This window comes from Balaenoptera borealis (assembly GCF_965194805.1).
Source record: "Balaenoptera borealis genome assembly, chromosome: 8".
NCBI classification, from domain to species: Eukaryota; Metazoa; Chordata; class Mammalia; order Artiodactyla; family Balaenopteridae; genus Balaenoptera; species Balaenoptera borealis.
In genome coordinates this window covers 109707546-109721184 of record NC_138865.1, presented here as the reverse complement: position 1 = coordinate 109721184, position 13639 = coordinate 109707546, and the positions used below count along the sequence as shown (strand labels likewise).

The 13639-nt window shown below is 62.1% G+C and overlaps 1 protein-coding gene across 19 annotated transcripts in view; it reads right to left on the bottom strand.

Moving 5' to 3' along the window:
• Positions 1 to 13639, bottom strand: part of DAB2IP (DAB2 interacting protein) — a 194198-nt gene that overhangs the window by 23456 nt on the left and 157103 nt on the right. For all 19 annotated transcript variants that reach the window (XR_014247501.1, XM_082402224.1, XM_082402225.1 and 16 more), the window contains 3 exons: positions 4882 to 5035; positions 3100 to 3198; positions 1654 to 2208 (listed from right to left, as the gene is read on the bottom strand). Coding sequence is in view for 18 of the 19 variants with exons in the window: in XM_082402224.1 (XP_082258350.1) it covers positions 1654 to 2208; positions 3100 to 3198; positions 4882 to 5035 (808 nt within the window). In the remaining variant the exon portion in view is untranslated. The remainder of the gene's footprint in view (positions 1 to 1653; positions 2209 to 3099; positions 3199 to 4881; positions 5036 to 13639) is intronic.

Genomic DNA, 13639 nt, shown 5'->3' with positions numbered 1-13639 from the left:
GAGGCGTCGCACCCGTCAGGTCCCAAGCGGTCAGAGTTCAGACAAAGGTCACCCCAGCAGCCCGAGTTACTTCCTATCCTTCCACCTACTGCTCTCCCCACCTAAGGGTCCACCGCGGGGCTGGAGCCCTGGCTTCCACCTCCTTCCACGATGAGCACCCTGATTCTCCTGTCTCAGCTGTGAGTCTGAGAGCAAAGGTCCCTTCAGATCGGAGTCAGACTCCCAGGCCAGCCCAGCCCTCGGGGGCCACTTACTGAAAGAACAGACACAGAGGCAGAGAGGACGCTGCTCCACCCCTGCTGCCTCCCTGGATCTCCCTCTGGAGGCAGGGCTTCCATTCACGTAGTTTCTAGCCCCCTTCCCACTGCTAACCAAGAAATTAAGAGACGGTCCCACATACAGCCTTGCCCAGGCAGGTCGGAGGCTGGGGGCAGGGGAAGGAGGTGGTCCAACAACGCGGAGGAACCGAGTGCCGGCCCTCACAGGGCCCGTGCCGGGAAAGCGCCCCTCCCTGGTCCTGCATTGGTCCCACACCATGAGCCCAACAGGCAGGGGCTCTGAAGGGCCCGAAGGAGGCCAGGGCCTTCCGGGAACAGATAGAGGATACTGGCCCCGATGGAGCATGTGCCCTGGGCTCTGCCTGCGGACCTGAGGCCCAGCGCCACCCGTGTCTTCCCCGAGCCCAGGCTGAGGGCTCAGGACCTTGACTAGGGCAGTCCCTCACCCCCACCACAGGCCGCAAACCACAGCACGTCCAGAGGGCAGAGGCCCAGCTCCCGGGGCCAGCACGCAAGGCCTCTGCAGTGTGGACGGACCCCACGTCCAGCCCTTCTCCACTGCACCCAAGGGAGGAGGCAGGGTGGAGAGGGGGTCTGCCCTCGAGGCCCACAGAACCATACTCCACTGCGATGGGCAGGTAGGCGTGTGGAGCTTTCCAGAAGGAGCCTACCTGTCTCCAAAGCCAGGTAGGTGGGGCTGAGGTGTGGCCTGGCAGGGAGAGGCAGGTGAAAGGCGGCGAGGAGAGCGGGGCCCCTCCAGCCCTGAAGTAGGGCCTGCTGGAGGGCTTTAGACGAGCTCTGTTCCTGGGGACTCTGGAACTGGGGACGGCTGTAGCCGTGGCGGGCTGCCCATCAAACAGACGGCTGCAATAGTGACTGTGTGTTCCATGCGTGTGAATTGGGAGTGAGGGGGGAGTCTGGGGCTCGGACAGCAGCCTGCACCCTGGCGGTCACCTGTTGGGATGTGTCCCAAACTCAACACCTCACTGGACGTGTGTGTCTGGGTCGCTGGGACCCGTGTGCCGGCAGGGGTGGGCCTCGTGGCCTGCTCGCCTCGAGCCTCAGGGAGGGGCCGGCCCTCTGGGGCAGTGGGGGAAGTCCCTAAACCCATTTCCTCACTGCAAGGTGTGCTCCGGTCCACGGGCTCCATACCCGCCTCTGTGATCAGCTCCAACCACGGCGGAGGAGCACGAAGTCCCCACCCTCCGCGATGCAGCTCTTGGGTTTAGGGAGCTCACCTGGCTGTGACCAGTGCCTCCACCAGAGCTGAAATCCATGACGTGGACATGGGGACCAGGAGGTAATCCAGCACATGTCACCCAGCCTCCCATGGGGCCACATGAGGTGGGGTCCCGCCTGAGGCCCACACACCTACCTTCACCTTGCCCGTGCTCTGCAGGATGTGCACCAGGGCCGATGCCATCTCCTCCTTGGTCTTGGCGCTGAGGATGGGCTCGAGGGCGGCGCAGAGCCCCAGGTAGTGGTTGGTGATGTGCTCGGCAAATTCCTTGTACATCTCCATGGGCAGGATGGTGATGGTCTGGTAGCGCGCCTTGATGCGGATCATGGGCCCGGGGCCCTTGCCGCTCTTGGGGTTGGGCGTCACCACCGGGTACCACTTCTCCACGAACTGCCGCCCGGCCACGGAGGCGGCGGGCAGGCTCACCAGGCCCAGGTAGCTGTTGCGCTCCTTCTTCTTCTTCTTGTCTGTCTCGCGGTACAGGTGGACGGTGACGGTGCGCAGGGGCGGCAGGTTGTGGAACTCGAAGTGCTCGCCCCAAAAGACGTTGTCAGTCTTGAGCTTGCCCGTGGTGCGTGCGTATAGCACGTCGTCCAGGCACAGCTCGCACAGGTACTTCTTCTTGGCTGGCAGGTCCTTGGCCTCAATCACCCAGAGCTTCAGGATGTGCTCCACGCGCCGGCTGTTGTCCTGCACACACGCACGGGGGGCCGCGGTGACTGGGGGCCCAGCCGCCTGCCCATCGCCCAGCCCATAGCGGGGAAGAGCTCTTGGAACCGGGAGGGACCAGGCCCTGGGCGAGGGACAGCTCTGGAGTCTGACGGCTGTGGGGCTATGGGGCTGGATCTCTGCTCTGCCTCACCCTAGCTCGCTGACTGTGGGCAAGTGACCATCTAAGCCTCAACTCCCTTTTTTTTATTCCCTTGGAAATTAAAACTGAGTACAGACCAAGTAAGTAAGAGGCTAGCACAATGCCTGGTACACGGCAGCCGTTTACTGGCTCCTCTGTAGTTTGCTGGTCTGCAAAGTCACTTAGAGGTAAGACCATCACTAAGGCCCTTCCTTATGTCATGGCGACCAGGACTCAGCCCAGGCCAAGCTGGCCAGGGAGGCAGACACAGAAGCAAGTGATTACAGTCAGGGTCCCAGGAACCTGCTGGGAGAAGCCTGGGGGCAGTAGGAACACAGGAGGGTACCAGCCTGGGCCGGCGGCGCTCGCCTGGAGGAGGGAAGAGAAAGCTAAGCTGGACTCGAAGGGATGAGCAGGATTCGGTCGTGGGGGGAGAAGGACAAGAGTTCCAGGCAGACGGGCAGCAGCACCCAAAACCCCAATGCTCAGCTCTCTGGCCCAGCCTCTTCAGTGTGCAGCCTCGAAGGCCGAGGCCCCCAGCACGAGTCAGCCTCTTTCAGAGCCCAGCACTACGGCCCGCTCGGGCCCTGCCTGCACGCAGGCTGCCTGCACCCCCCAGGCCCAGGCCACACCAGAGACCCCTCCGTCTGCTCCCTCACGTCGGCGTCTGTGCTCTGCTCTGAGTCTAGCCTCCACCCCCCATGCTCTGGGGACAGGGGACACAGGCCCACCTTGTTGGGATGCACCGCTCGCCGCAGGTTCTCCATCCACTTATCCCGCTCGGCCGCTGACCGGCAGGAGAAGCACTTGCTTCCCGACGACGTCGTCACCTGTGGGGGACGGGCAGGACAGCGTCACAGGGGAGGGGAAGGCAGCAAGGCGGCGTGATGGAGGACCTCCAGGACTTGGGGGGGTTTCGGCTGCCAGGTCTGACCGCACCCCAGCCTCAGGCAGGAGGCAGAACGACGACCCCCATATTTCACACTTGCGGGTGGTGCACCGAGACCTGTGGTCCCAGAGCAAGACAGTGACAGGAGGGTGGCCCAGCCCCGTGCCAGCTGGTGCCTGGTCCTGGCTCCTCACCCCTGCCTCAGTGCCCTCTGACCATAGGAAAGCATCTTTCTGAGCCCAACCTCGTTCTTCTGGAGATGGTGGGAGGCAGAAGGCACGGACCCCCACACGAGTCAGAGGGCAAGGCTTCACCCGAGTCTCCCTCTATCGGTGGAGCCACAGGCACCTAGGAGACAACCACGGGTCGGCACGAGGGTCACCTTGGTCCTCAGCTGACACCTGCTGATGATGCTTCTCTTGCCAAGTGACAGTGACAGCAATGGCGGTCACAGAAGGCTAACCTATTTGGGGCCAGACTAGAGAACTGAGAACTGGGCTGTCTGCGTGTGCTGGGCCCTGGGGTCCTGCCTGGAACCCTTACCCTACCCTCCCTGTCTGACTTGCTCATCTTCTGGACTCCTCCAGGCAAGGAAGCCCAGCCCAAGCTGTTCCTACCCTGTTCCCGCTGTCCCCTGCACCATGCCGAGGTCTCCACCGGGGGAACCTGCAGAAGCCACAGCACCCCCTGCCGTGGACGAGCGGGCAGGCACCAACTTCAGCCCGCCCCAGGCAGAGAAGTCGGAGGCCAGAAGAAGCCCAGCTGGGCCAGGAGTCCTGAACCAGAAACGCCACCCAGTGGGCACAGGGCTAGGGCAGATGCCAGGCACCACTCCACTCTTCCCCTGGAGCTGGGGGTGCCGGGAGGTTGCCCTATTAGTCCCAGGGTCATGCCTCTATCAGAAAGCTCTCCTAATTACGCAAGACTGTTGGGGGTGGGAAGCTTCCCAGAAATAGAGGTGGGAAGAGAACATGAATAATTAGAGAAGCAATTAGGAACTCCCAGCAACACCTGCACACCTGCGACATTAGTTGCCCTGGTCCTGGCTTGGCCTCAGGCTTGTAGGGTGACCTTTGACATCGTCTCGCCCTCTCTGGGTCTCAGATTCCCCATCTACAGGGAAGCACTGGACAGGTGATCCCCAGTAACAGCCCTGCCAGGTCGGGTGGCTGACCCTCTGCTCTCAAACCTTGGGTCACAGAACGCCGGGGCAGGAAAGATTCTGGCTTTCATCACGCAGAGGCAGGGCCAGGGCCAGAAAAGGGGACACTCCCCACTGCCCTACAATGCACTGGAGTGGTTTTGCAGGAGGCGCGAGCGGGCCTCGAGACCGGCTCTGGGGCTTGAGCCATTCCACATACGCCTTCTCCCTTCCACCCACTCGGACCTCTTGCACTTCCCAGCATGGGGGACAGTGCTGGTCCGTCTCCAAGGAGGCCACAGAGCAGGGATGAAGCCCCCATCTCCCAGCTCCACTTGCTCTCGTAGGAGGCAAAGGCTATGACAGATTCTGGCCGCTGGCCCCTGCGGAGGCCACGGAGCACTCCAGGAGGGCGTCTGGAGGAGACCTGGCCTCGCAGGAAGAGGACGCCGGTGCCCGCCCCGCCCCTGCAGCAGGACCCACCTCGAAGCAGTAGTCCTGGCCCAGGATGCTGCTGTGCACCGGCTTGATGACCACCTCCTCCTCCATGCTGAGGTCCAGCGCCTCCACCGCGCTGCTGGGGCTGAGCAGGGACTCGTGCGAGCGAGACTCCTTCAGCCTCGGCATCAGATGGGACCTGGGGGGAGGGCGGCAGGGTGCGTCAGGGCAGGCCTGCCCTGTCCCCTCCCTTCCCTTCTCCTCCAGGAAGCCTGCCCAGAACCCCCCAGTTGGAGGCAATCACTCCCCTCAACTCCCACGGTCCTTTCTGTCGTAAGGCAAGAGTTGCGGGGAGGGGACATCGTGGTGCTGGAGTCACAGAGACCTGCCAGTCCCTTTGCCCCAAGGCAGGACTCTGGGTAAGGGGCTCAGCCCCTAAGTCAGCGGGGTGGGCGGGCAGGTAAGGATGAGGCCACCACTCAGGAGTTGAAAGTCAGCACTGGGCGCAGGGGAGGGCCGGACCTGGCTCCTCAGCAGCCCGAGACCCACAGCGAAGAGCGGACCCGACCCAGGCAGCCTTCTGGGGCTCTGGTGCCTTCCCCATCCCATCCCCTCCCCTCTGCTCCAGTCCCCGTCCAAGACAGAAGCAGTCGCCCTGTTCCAACATTTGTCCAGGACATCACTGCCGACAGAACCCTTCCTTTCTCATACACCATCCCACTCCGCCCACCGGCCCCAGGCGAGGCAGGAGCGCCACGGGAACTCTGCTGCTCCTTTCTTACAGACGAGGGCCGTGAGGCTCAAAACAGAAGGGATGCAGCCATCTCTGCACGGTGCCCGCGCGCTGAGACTCAGACAGGGTCCACAGGCTGGGGTTCGGGGGTCAGGCCAGGGTCAGCGGGTCCAGCACAGGCACAAAGAGCACAGGTAGTTCACTCCACCTGATGCCCAAATGGAGCCTGGACCAGGACTGGCTCTGACAGACCTGGCCTTGGACCTGGGCGCACTGCTCACCTACTATGTGGCCCTAGACAAGTCACTTCCCCTCTCTGAGCCTCAGTTGCCTCGGCACTTCACGTGGAAAGCGCCTTAGACGGCATCTGCTCTGGTGCCTGCTGGAGTCCACCTCACAAAGGCAAACGTCCCTTTCCAGAGTCAACAGGACACAGCAGTGCCCCACTGGGGCCCCCTCCCACAGCCGGGGCACAGGAAAAGCCAGAGGACCAGCCAGGCCTGCAAAGACCACCCCGGGATGGAGGCTGGGCAGGCCTCGCCCCTATTCAGGTCCACAGTCCAAACCCCGGCCTCAGCTCACCCAGACCTCCTTCCCCCAACACCCTCTGCCTTTCAGCTCCTGGCCTCCGGGTCCAAGGCTCAGGCCATCATCTCTCCCTGTCTCGCCAAACAAAGACCCTCTCTCAGGTCAGTGAGGCCTGGCAGGACCACCACAGACCTCCCTGTAGGGCACATACACCCCGTAACCCATTTCCATAACCGCCTGCGGTAAGAGGGCCTGAGGTCCACCATGTGTGGACTCAGGAATCCAGGGATGAGCCGAACAGACCCTGCCCAGAGGGCTTCACAGGCTGACAGAGGCCACCCTCTAGCCCCTATACTTCTCCATGGCAACAGCCCTCCCTGACACGCTGTCCTGTGCTAGGCACTGCATGGGAGTCAGGGCTGGAGCTGGGACCCCAGCTCCTGGGGACCTCACAGCCCAACCCAAGAGACCCAGTCGGGCTCCCCCAGCTGCTCCCCCGTGCCCAGCATGAAGCTGGCGCAGAGCAGGGCTCAGATCCCTGGAGCCGAGTCAATGCCCTCAGGCAGGACTCCTGAAAGCTCCCAGGGGAGTGGACCAGAGGGAAGCTGTGAGGCAGGCTGAAGTCAGGTTAGAACCCAGCCAAACCTCCCCAGGACGCGCTCGAGGCCCAAGGCCACTGGCGTGCACAGCTGTGGCGCCTCTGCTCCTCCAGAACCCTCTCTGGGAGACCGCACTGCACACACGCACTGCTGCTGCCATGCCAGGCGCTGACAGGCTTCTCCCCGTGGCAAACCCTCCAGGTCCTGCTCGAACGGCCCAGCCTCCTTCCCATCACGGCACTGACCAATGTGGTGGCTGCGTCTGCCATCCACTCTGTTGAGATTCCACCCTGGGCCTCCCTCCATACCTCAGCACAAGGGACGCCCTGCCTCAGTTGCCGGGGAAATCACCCACCTCGGAAGGGCTGAGACCCAGAGCCCCCAGGCCCGCTGTCCAGGGCTGAAAACCCAGCCCACCGATCAAGATCGGGCTGCTTTCTGGCCCAGCCCGGAAAGCCCTGCCAGGTAAGACGCTGGGAGCTGGGGCGGGTGGAGCGGGCACCCTGGAAGTGTTATACATAGGGAGGAGCTGGTAGGCTGCGGCACCGCCTCCTGCCTGGGGCACCCGAACGAGCCGGCTGGGGAGAGGAAAGAGAGGCACACTCAGCACACTGGGCCTGCCCAGGGAGACCCAAGGGGGCCTTCGTTCTACAGCCCAGGAGCCCAGCACGCCCAGGCCAGACCCCAAAGCGGCCAGACCCCAAAGCAGCCAGACCCTGGAACCTGTGGCTGCAGAAGCCTCCTTTTCCTTCCCCACCATCCTGCCCCACAGGCATGCCCCCAACTGGCCCAGGCCTCACTGGGAAGGCTCCTGACAGAATGGAGGACTATGGGAAGCTCATGGCTAAGGCATTCTGGCTGCAGCTGGGCAGCCCCGACCCTCCCCACCTCCCCAGGGATTCTCTAAGCGGGAGAACCTGAAGCAGGGGCCGCACCCACCCCTGCAGCCCAAGCTCACGGGGGGTGGGGCGGTCCAGGGAGGCCCAGTGGCTACTCCTAGATCTCCCAGGTGCTTCTGGGAGAGGAGTTGAGGGCCAGGCTCTGACCACTGCCCTATGATGGGGCAGGGCCAGTGGGCCTGTGCTCTCCGACTCACATGCAGACACATATCCTTCTCGCTCAGCCTGGAGTCCACCTGCCCCCCAGCTCCCCACAAGGCTCCTGGGGGAGAGAAAGGGGCACCTATTCATCAGGCCGACATGCAGCTCTGGGCCCAGAGGGGAGCTGGTCTGCAGTGACCCTGCAGGGTGGGACCTCCTGGCAGAGGGGAGTGCTCCTGTGGCAGTGACTGATAAGATGACTGGGGCTCAGGGAGGGAAAATGGGCACGTGGTCACTGGACCCAGCAGGCCCACCTCACAGCCTAAGATCCACCTCTTCCAGGAAGCCAGACAGCCCTGTCCCAGGCCCACAGCACAGCACCCCTTAAAACTCCACCGCAGGGACTCCTGCCCCATCAATCACCCACGGCAGGCCTCGACCCGGCCCGCCTCTGCTCCAGCCAGCATTGTTGGGCACTTCCTTTCTCACCTCCAGCTCCTGCCTTCCCAGGCTGGGCCAGAAGCCCATCCCGGGAGGGACCATGCTCCAAGAGGGAGCGAGCGGGCACGGTGTCCCTACCCAGGAAGTTGGTGGGCGCCCACCTCCACTTGGCCAGGGCACCCAGCTGGTCACTTTCAACTGCACACAACTCTGCCAGGAACACTCATCTACCTATTTCACAGAAAGGTAAGATGGGCTCAGGGAGCAGCAGTCCCTGCATCTGCCCGAGGCCTCCTGCTGGAAGGAGGACACAGGTTGGTCTGGGAGCCCCACCCATGGCTGCCCTCTGTGGTGTGGAGGTCTGTGGTCTGACACCATCGTATGCAGGACCTCTTCTGCCCCAAGGCTGGGGTGGGAGAGAAGCTGGCCCAACATACCCACTGTGTGGCCTCCCCCAGTGCTCAGCTCAGTCTGTGACGGCATCCCCCGGGGACCTCCTGTGGTACCTGGGGACCAGAGCCTCAGTCCTTGGTGAGATGGCACCAAGGAAGACAAAATCCGTCGCAGGGGGCCTCTGCTCGTGCAGGTTATCCCCACAGCCCAGGTCTGAGCTACTCCTCACAACAGCCCTGCCAGGGACACCACATTGGCTCAGAGAGGCCACAGAACCAGGTCTCACGGCAGTGCTGTGCGCTCCACGCGCCTGGCCCTCCTTACCTGGGCCAGGCTCGCCCTGGGCTGTGCTCGCGGGAAACAGCACACACAGCACTTGGCTGAATCCTCACAAGGCTGAGAGGAGGATGGCCACCGGACCCCGGCGAGGCCTGCTTCAGAGAAGGAAGGTGACCTGCCCAGGGTCTCAGCTTCCTCCTGAGGTCACCCCTGTTTGCGCCCCAACCCCCCCAGGGGCCCTTTCCTTATCTGAAAGAGAAAGAAGGACCGTCTCAAATGGAAATAAATGGTAACACGCACACACTGAAGTGCTGGAGAGAGGGTCTGCAGGGAGAGGCATTCCCCCAGGCGCTGGAGTCGTGAAGAGGGGGTTTCCCATCAAGACCACATGGGCTCAGTTGCAGCCCTGCTGGCCGGGGTGCATCTGCCTGTTCCACCTCACCCTGGGCTCCTCTTCCCCAGAGGTCACGATTCCCTCAGGCAGGCCTCCAGGCACATGCAGTCCCCTCCGCCTAGAAATCCCCTTGTCCTATCCAACCTTCAATACCCAGCATCAGAGCCTCTTCTTCCAGGAAGCCTTCCCAGACTCCCAGGGCAGAGAGCGACCTCAAACCCTAATGTTCATTAGGCTGTGCTGGGAAGGCCTGTCACAGAGCTGTCTCCTTACCAGGGAGGGGGCTCCTCGTGGGGAGGGCTGGGTCTGGATCAGCGCTAAGATTCAGAGCCCCAGAGTTCCTGGATCAAAGCCCCAACACCGCAGGAGCTGAGGTCAGCTAAGCCTGGGGGAGGGGGAGGAGGTCAGCCGGGATGAGGACAATCCTCCCTGAGCCCTCAGACGCTGTTAGTGCGAGAAGGCACAGAATGACCCAAGCGCCGGTCTTCGGGCCAGCCGCCTGCTCACGGCCAGTTCCCAAGAGCAGCACCCTGGTACCTGCCCAGAATCTCCAAGAAACACCCCTGCTCTTGATGTGTCCAGGTATGGGGCGCTCCCTCCATCTCTCCCAAGGCCAGGGGCTCATCCAACCCTCTGTGGCTGCACCCTCCACCATAGCCGCAATCCTCCCGAGACCGTCCCAGACCCAGCTCACGCTCTAGACCTTCAACAGCCCCCCAGTCACTAGAGGCCCCGTGTCCCCTGCAGTCCCCCCTTCCTGACCTGGAGACCTTTACCTGCGTCCTCCATGCCATGGAATCCTCACACTTCCTGGGAGGGGGGTGGTGCCACGATTCTCAGGTCGCAGACAGGAGAGCCAAGGCCACAGGGGAGGGAGGCCTGCCCTGACCTCCTCTGCCTCTGAGAGGTCTTGGTCAGGGCCTGGGGGGCAGTGGAGGAGGGGGGCAGTGCCCTCCCACCAGATGGGCCCCTCCGCCCAACATGGTGTCACTCCTGCCCTCGGCGCTCCCCTCACAGCCTACAGAGAATCAGGTCACAGTGTTTCACCCTGGGGTTGAGCCCTCCCCGAAACTCTACCCCTGCCACACCACACCCTGGCAAATGACCTAGACTCTCCTCGCCAGCGGGTCCCAGGCCAGCAGGAACTCCCTCCCTCTGGGGGGACCTCTGCCCAGGCTGTTTCCTGAACCCGTCCCACCCTTCCCTCCACTCTCTGCCCGACAACAGCCTTTTTTCTCAGCGTTCAAAGCCCAGTCCAAATGCAGCCACCATCACACTGTCCCTGGTCTCTCCAGACAGACAAGCGCTCACACCCGGGCCGGGTGGCTGAGCCCCACTCCACACCACTTTCCCACCTGCCTCCTTACCCAGTTGTCATGAGAACCCATCAGGACTGAGGTACCGCACCTCAGAAAGGCCAGGTGTCGTGCCCAAGATCGCACAGGCAGCAAGTGGCCAAGGGGGGCTGGAACCCCATTCAGCAGACTCCAAGCCTAACGCTGTCCGCCCAAGCCTCGCCTTCCCATCTCCCCACAGGCGGCCACGCAGGGCCACAGCCAGCTGACCTGCTTGCCGTGACTCGCTCACTCCAGGTCCGGTGGAAGAGCCAGCCGCGGGGCTGGCTGGGGTCAGGCAGCCGTGCCCAGGGCCCAGGAGCCCGGGAAATGTGGGCATGCCACAGGCACGGGCAGAGCCGCTGCTGGAGATATAGCCGGGCACCAACAGCAGCCCACTGTGAGGGCGTGAGGGCGGGGAGCAGGAACAAGGGGACATTGTCCTGGCTCCTGGGCCACAGCCTTATCTGATAGCCTTCCAGCCAACCCACGAGCTGTTTTTCAACTCCGTCCTTTTTTCTCTTAAAAGGTTAGTGACACAGAAGTTTAGCAAATTCCCTATTATTTCAAGGAGGGAGGAGACCTGAAAATAAAACTTGTGATAATTGAAAAGCTCTATATGACACGGGGAGGGTGTCCCCAGCTACGGGTGGGGTGAGTTGAGAGTGGGATTGGATAGCCTGGCAAGTAAGCAGCTCAGAATCTCCTTCCAAACCTCAAGGGGCAGAGGGAGCTGCCAGGCCTGCCCCCAGAGGGCGGGGCTGGGACCAGGAGAGGTCAATTCCAGCTCAGTCACACTGTCCCCAAACGGGCCAGCCTGGTTCGGTTTTTGAGGAGCGGGCACTCTGTCTCTGGAGGCATGCAAGCAGGAGCTGGGAGCCCTCTTTTAGATGCGTCGAGGCGGCGTTACCCGCGCTGCTTGGGGGCTGCTGGCGTAACAGGCAGGCAGCGGGGTAAGCCCCAGGGATAAACACGCAGCCCACGCACCTGCCGCTGGCAACGGGCAGGAGGGCAGCAGGCCCTAGCGCCAAGGGTGCCCGGCTGTAGGAGCAAATCTAGTCTCCATTCCCTATAAAACACACAACCACGAGTACTTTTAACTCGTGCCACTCTCCAGGACTCAGTTTCCCCATCTCCAAGCCGGGAGAACTGACATGCCTTCCTCCCAGGGCTGCCGTGAGCGTCAACTGAGACAAGGCAAGGAGGTGCTCGGGGGGGCAGGGGTCAACGCCAGCGACCACACCAGTCACTCATGCAGGTCCCCGTCCTCTTTTGTCTGCTCTAGTCACTGCCTCATGCCAGACACCCCTGTAGGAGCGCGGGCACAGCTGTGAACAAGGCCGATTAAGGATTACACGCCGGTATCAAGGCTGACGTTTCTAGGGGAGATGACACTCCTGATGTTTGGGGTAACAAGACAGGGACTTTGCAGGCCATTCTCTGTTCCTTTCCCCTGACCACTCAAATCTCTTACTTTCTCCAGGCCTCAGTTTCCCCCACCTGCAAACAAACTACATCTAGCCAAATGCTCTGGGATGCCTCCAAAAAAAACACCCCCAAAACAAAAACGCAATAAAAGCCCCTAATTTCTTGAAGTGAAAGGGAGAAAGAGGGTGTCTGTGGGTGGGCAGGAGACCCTGCTGAGGGGCCACTTTAGCCCTTCGGCCTGTGACCCCGAGACCTGGCCTCTCACCTGCACGCCTGTGTGGTCTCACACCACTGCCTACGGCCACAACCAGGCCTGGACGGGGCAGAAATCCTGGACAAGGTGGGTCTCCACGGAGGAGGTGCCCACTTGAGGGCTGGCAGAACCCGTGGACTCTGGAGTCAGGTAAGAACATGCCAACCATGTTTCCACCTGTCACAGCCAGGCAGGTCCAGTGAGCTGTGCCCACAGCAGAAGAAGCCGGGTCCCGGGGCACAGTCAGGGGGAGGGCGCTGACTTCCTGAGAATCAAGCAGCATGACACAAACAAGGCAGAAACCACCCCCACCCCCCGCCCCCCGCACACCCAGAATATCCAGCGGAGCCATCTCTTCCCCAGGCCCAGCCTTGCCCTGCTGGCCTGGGAACCGGCTGCTGAGGCCAGCACTCACTCCTGGCCCCGCTGGGGTCCCAGGGGAGGGGAGAAGAATGCAGCTGCCTGGTGGCCCCCAGGACCCTGGGGAGACAGAGCCTGTCCTTAAAAGGCAGGGAGGTTGGCCGCCCTGCCTGGGAAGGCTTCCTGGGATGACAGGGCCTAGAGGCCTGGTCTCTCTCGGCCCAGGGCTCTCTCAGTCCGAGGCAAAGGGGCAGATCCCCGCAGTCACTAGTACCAGTGTGACCCCACCCGCACACTCACGCTGAGCCTGGGGCTGGGAGGTGCCCGGTCTCCTGCCTCACCCTATCCCTGGGAGCCTGTGCCTTCCGGACACCGCAGGGCTGAGTTGGAAAAGGAGAGTCCACACGCCGGCAAGCAAGACAGGAGGATAGGTTGGCTCCTCACGTGCCACGGCTACAGCGCAGCCCGAGGCCTGGCTCCAGGGGTGCCCCGTATATGCTGAACAATCGACACTGTGGCAGCTGCTGCTTCCTCACCTGCTGAGCTACTTCAGAGACTGTGACCAAACCCCCAACGTGTCAACTCCCCATTAACATAAGGGACCACATACTAACCACCACTCTTCCTCCTCCCAACCACCTGGAATCCCGTCAGCGAAACCTCCTTGCTGCCTGTTGCTGACTTGGGGAGAGGCCAGGGACATGAGGGGTGCTGCTTCTGGCCCCTGAGTTGGAGAGGCGCCCCTCAGCATCCTGACCATCCCCCATCCCACCCTTTCCAGTATAATTCTGCAGCCTAATGGAGTTTTCAAAGAACATCCAGGAACACATTTACCTCCCCACATCCCTACATCTTTTTTGGGGGGAGAGGGAAGGGCAAGGGGCACACAGAGAGAGAAGAAACAAAAAACTTTCCATCTATTCCCCCAAGTTATCCTGCAGCCTGAATAATTTCGGGTTTTTAATCAATAGCTGTCACACTTGTCAAATTACTTTGGGGACCACAAAGCAGTTTTTAAACA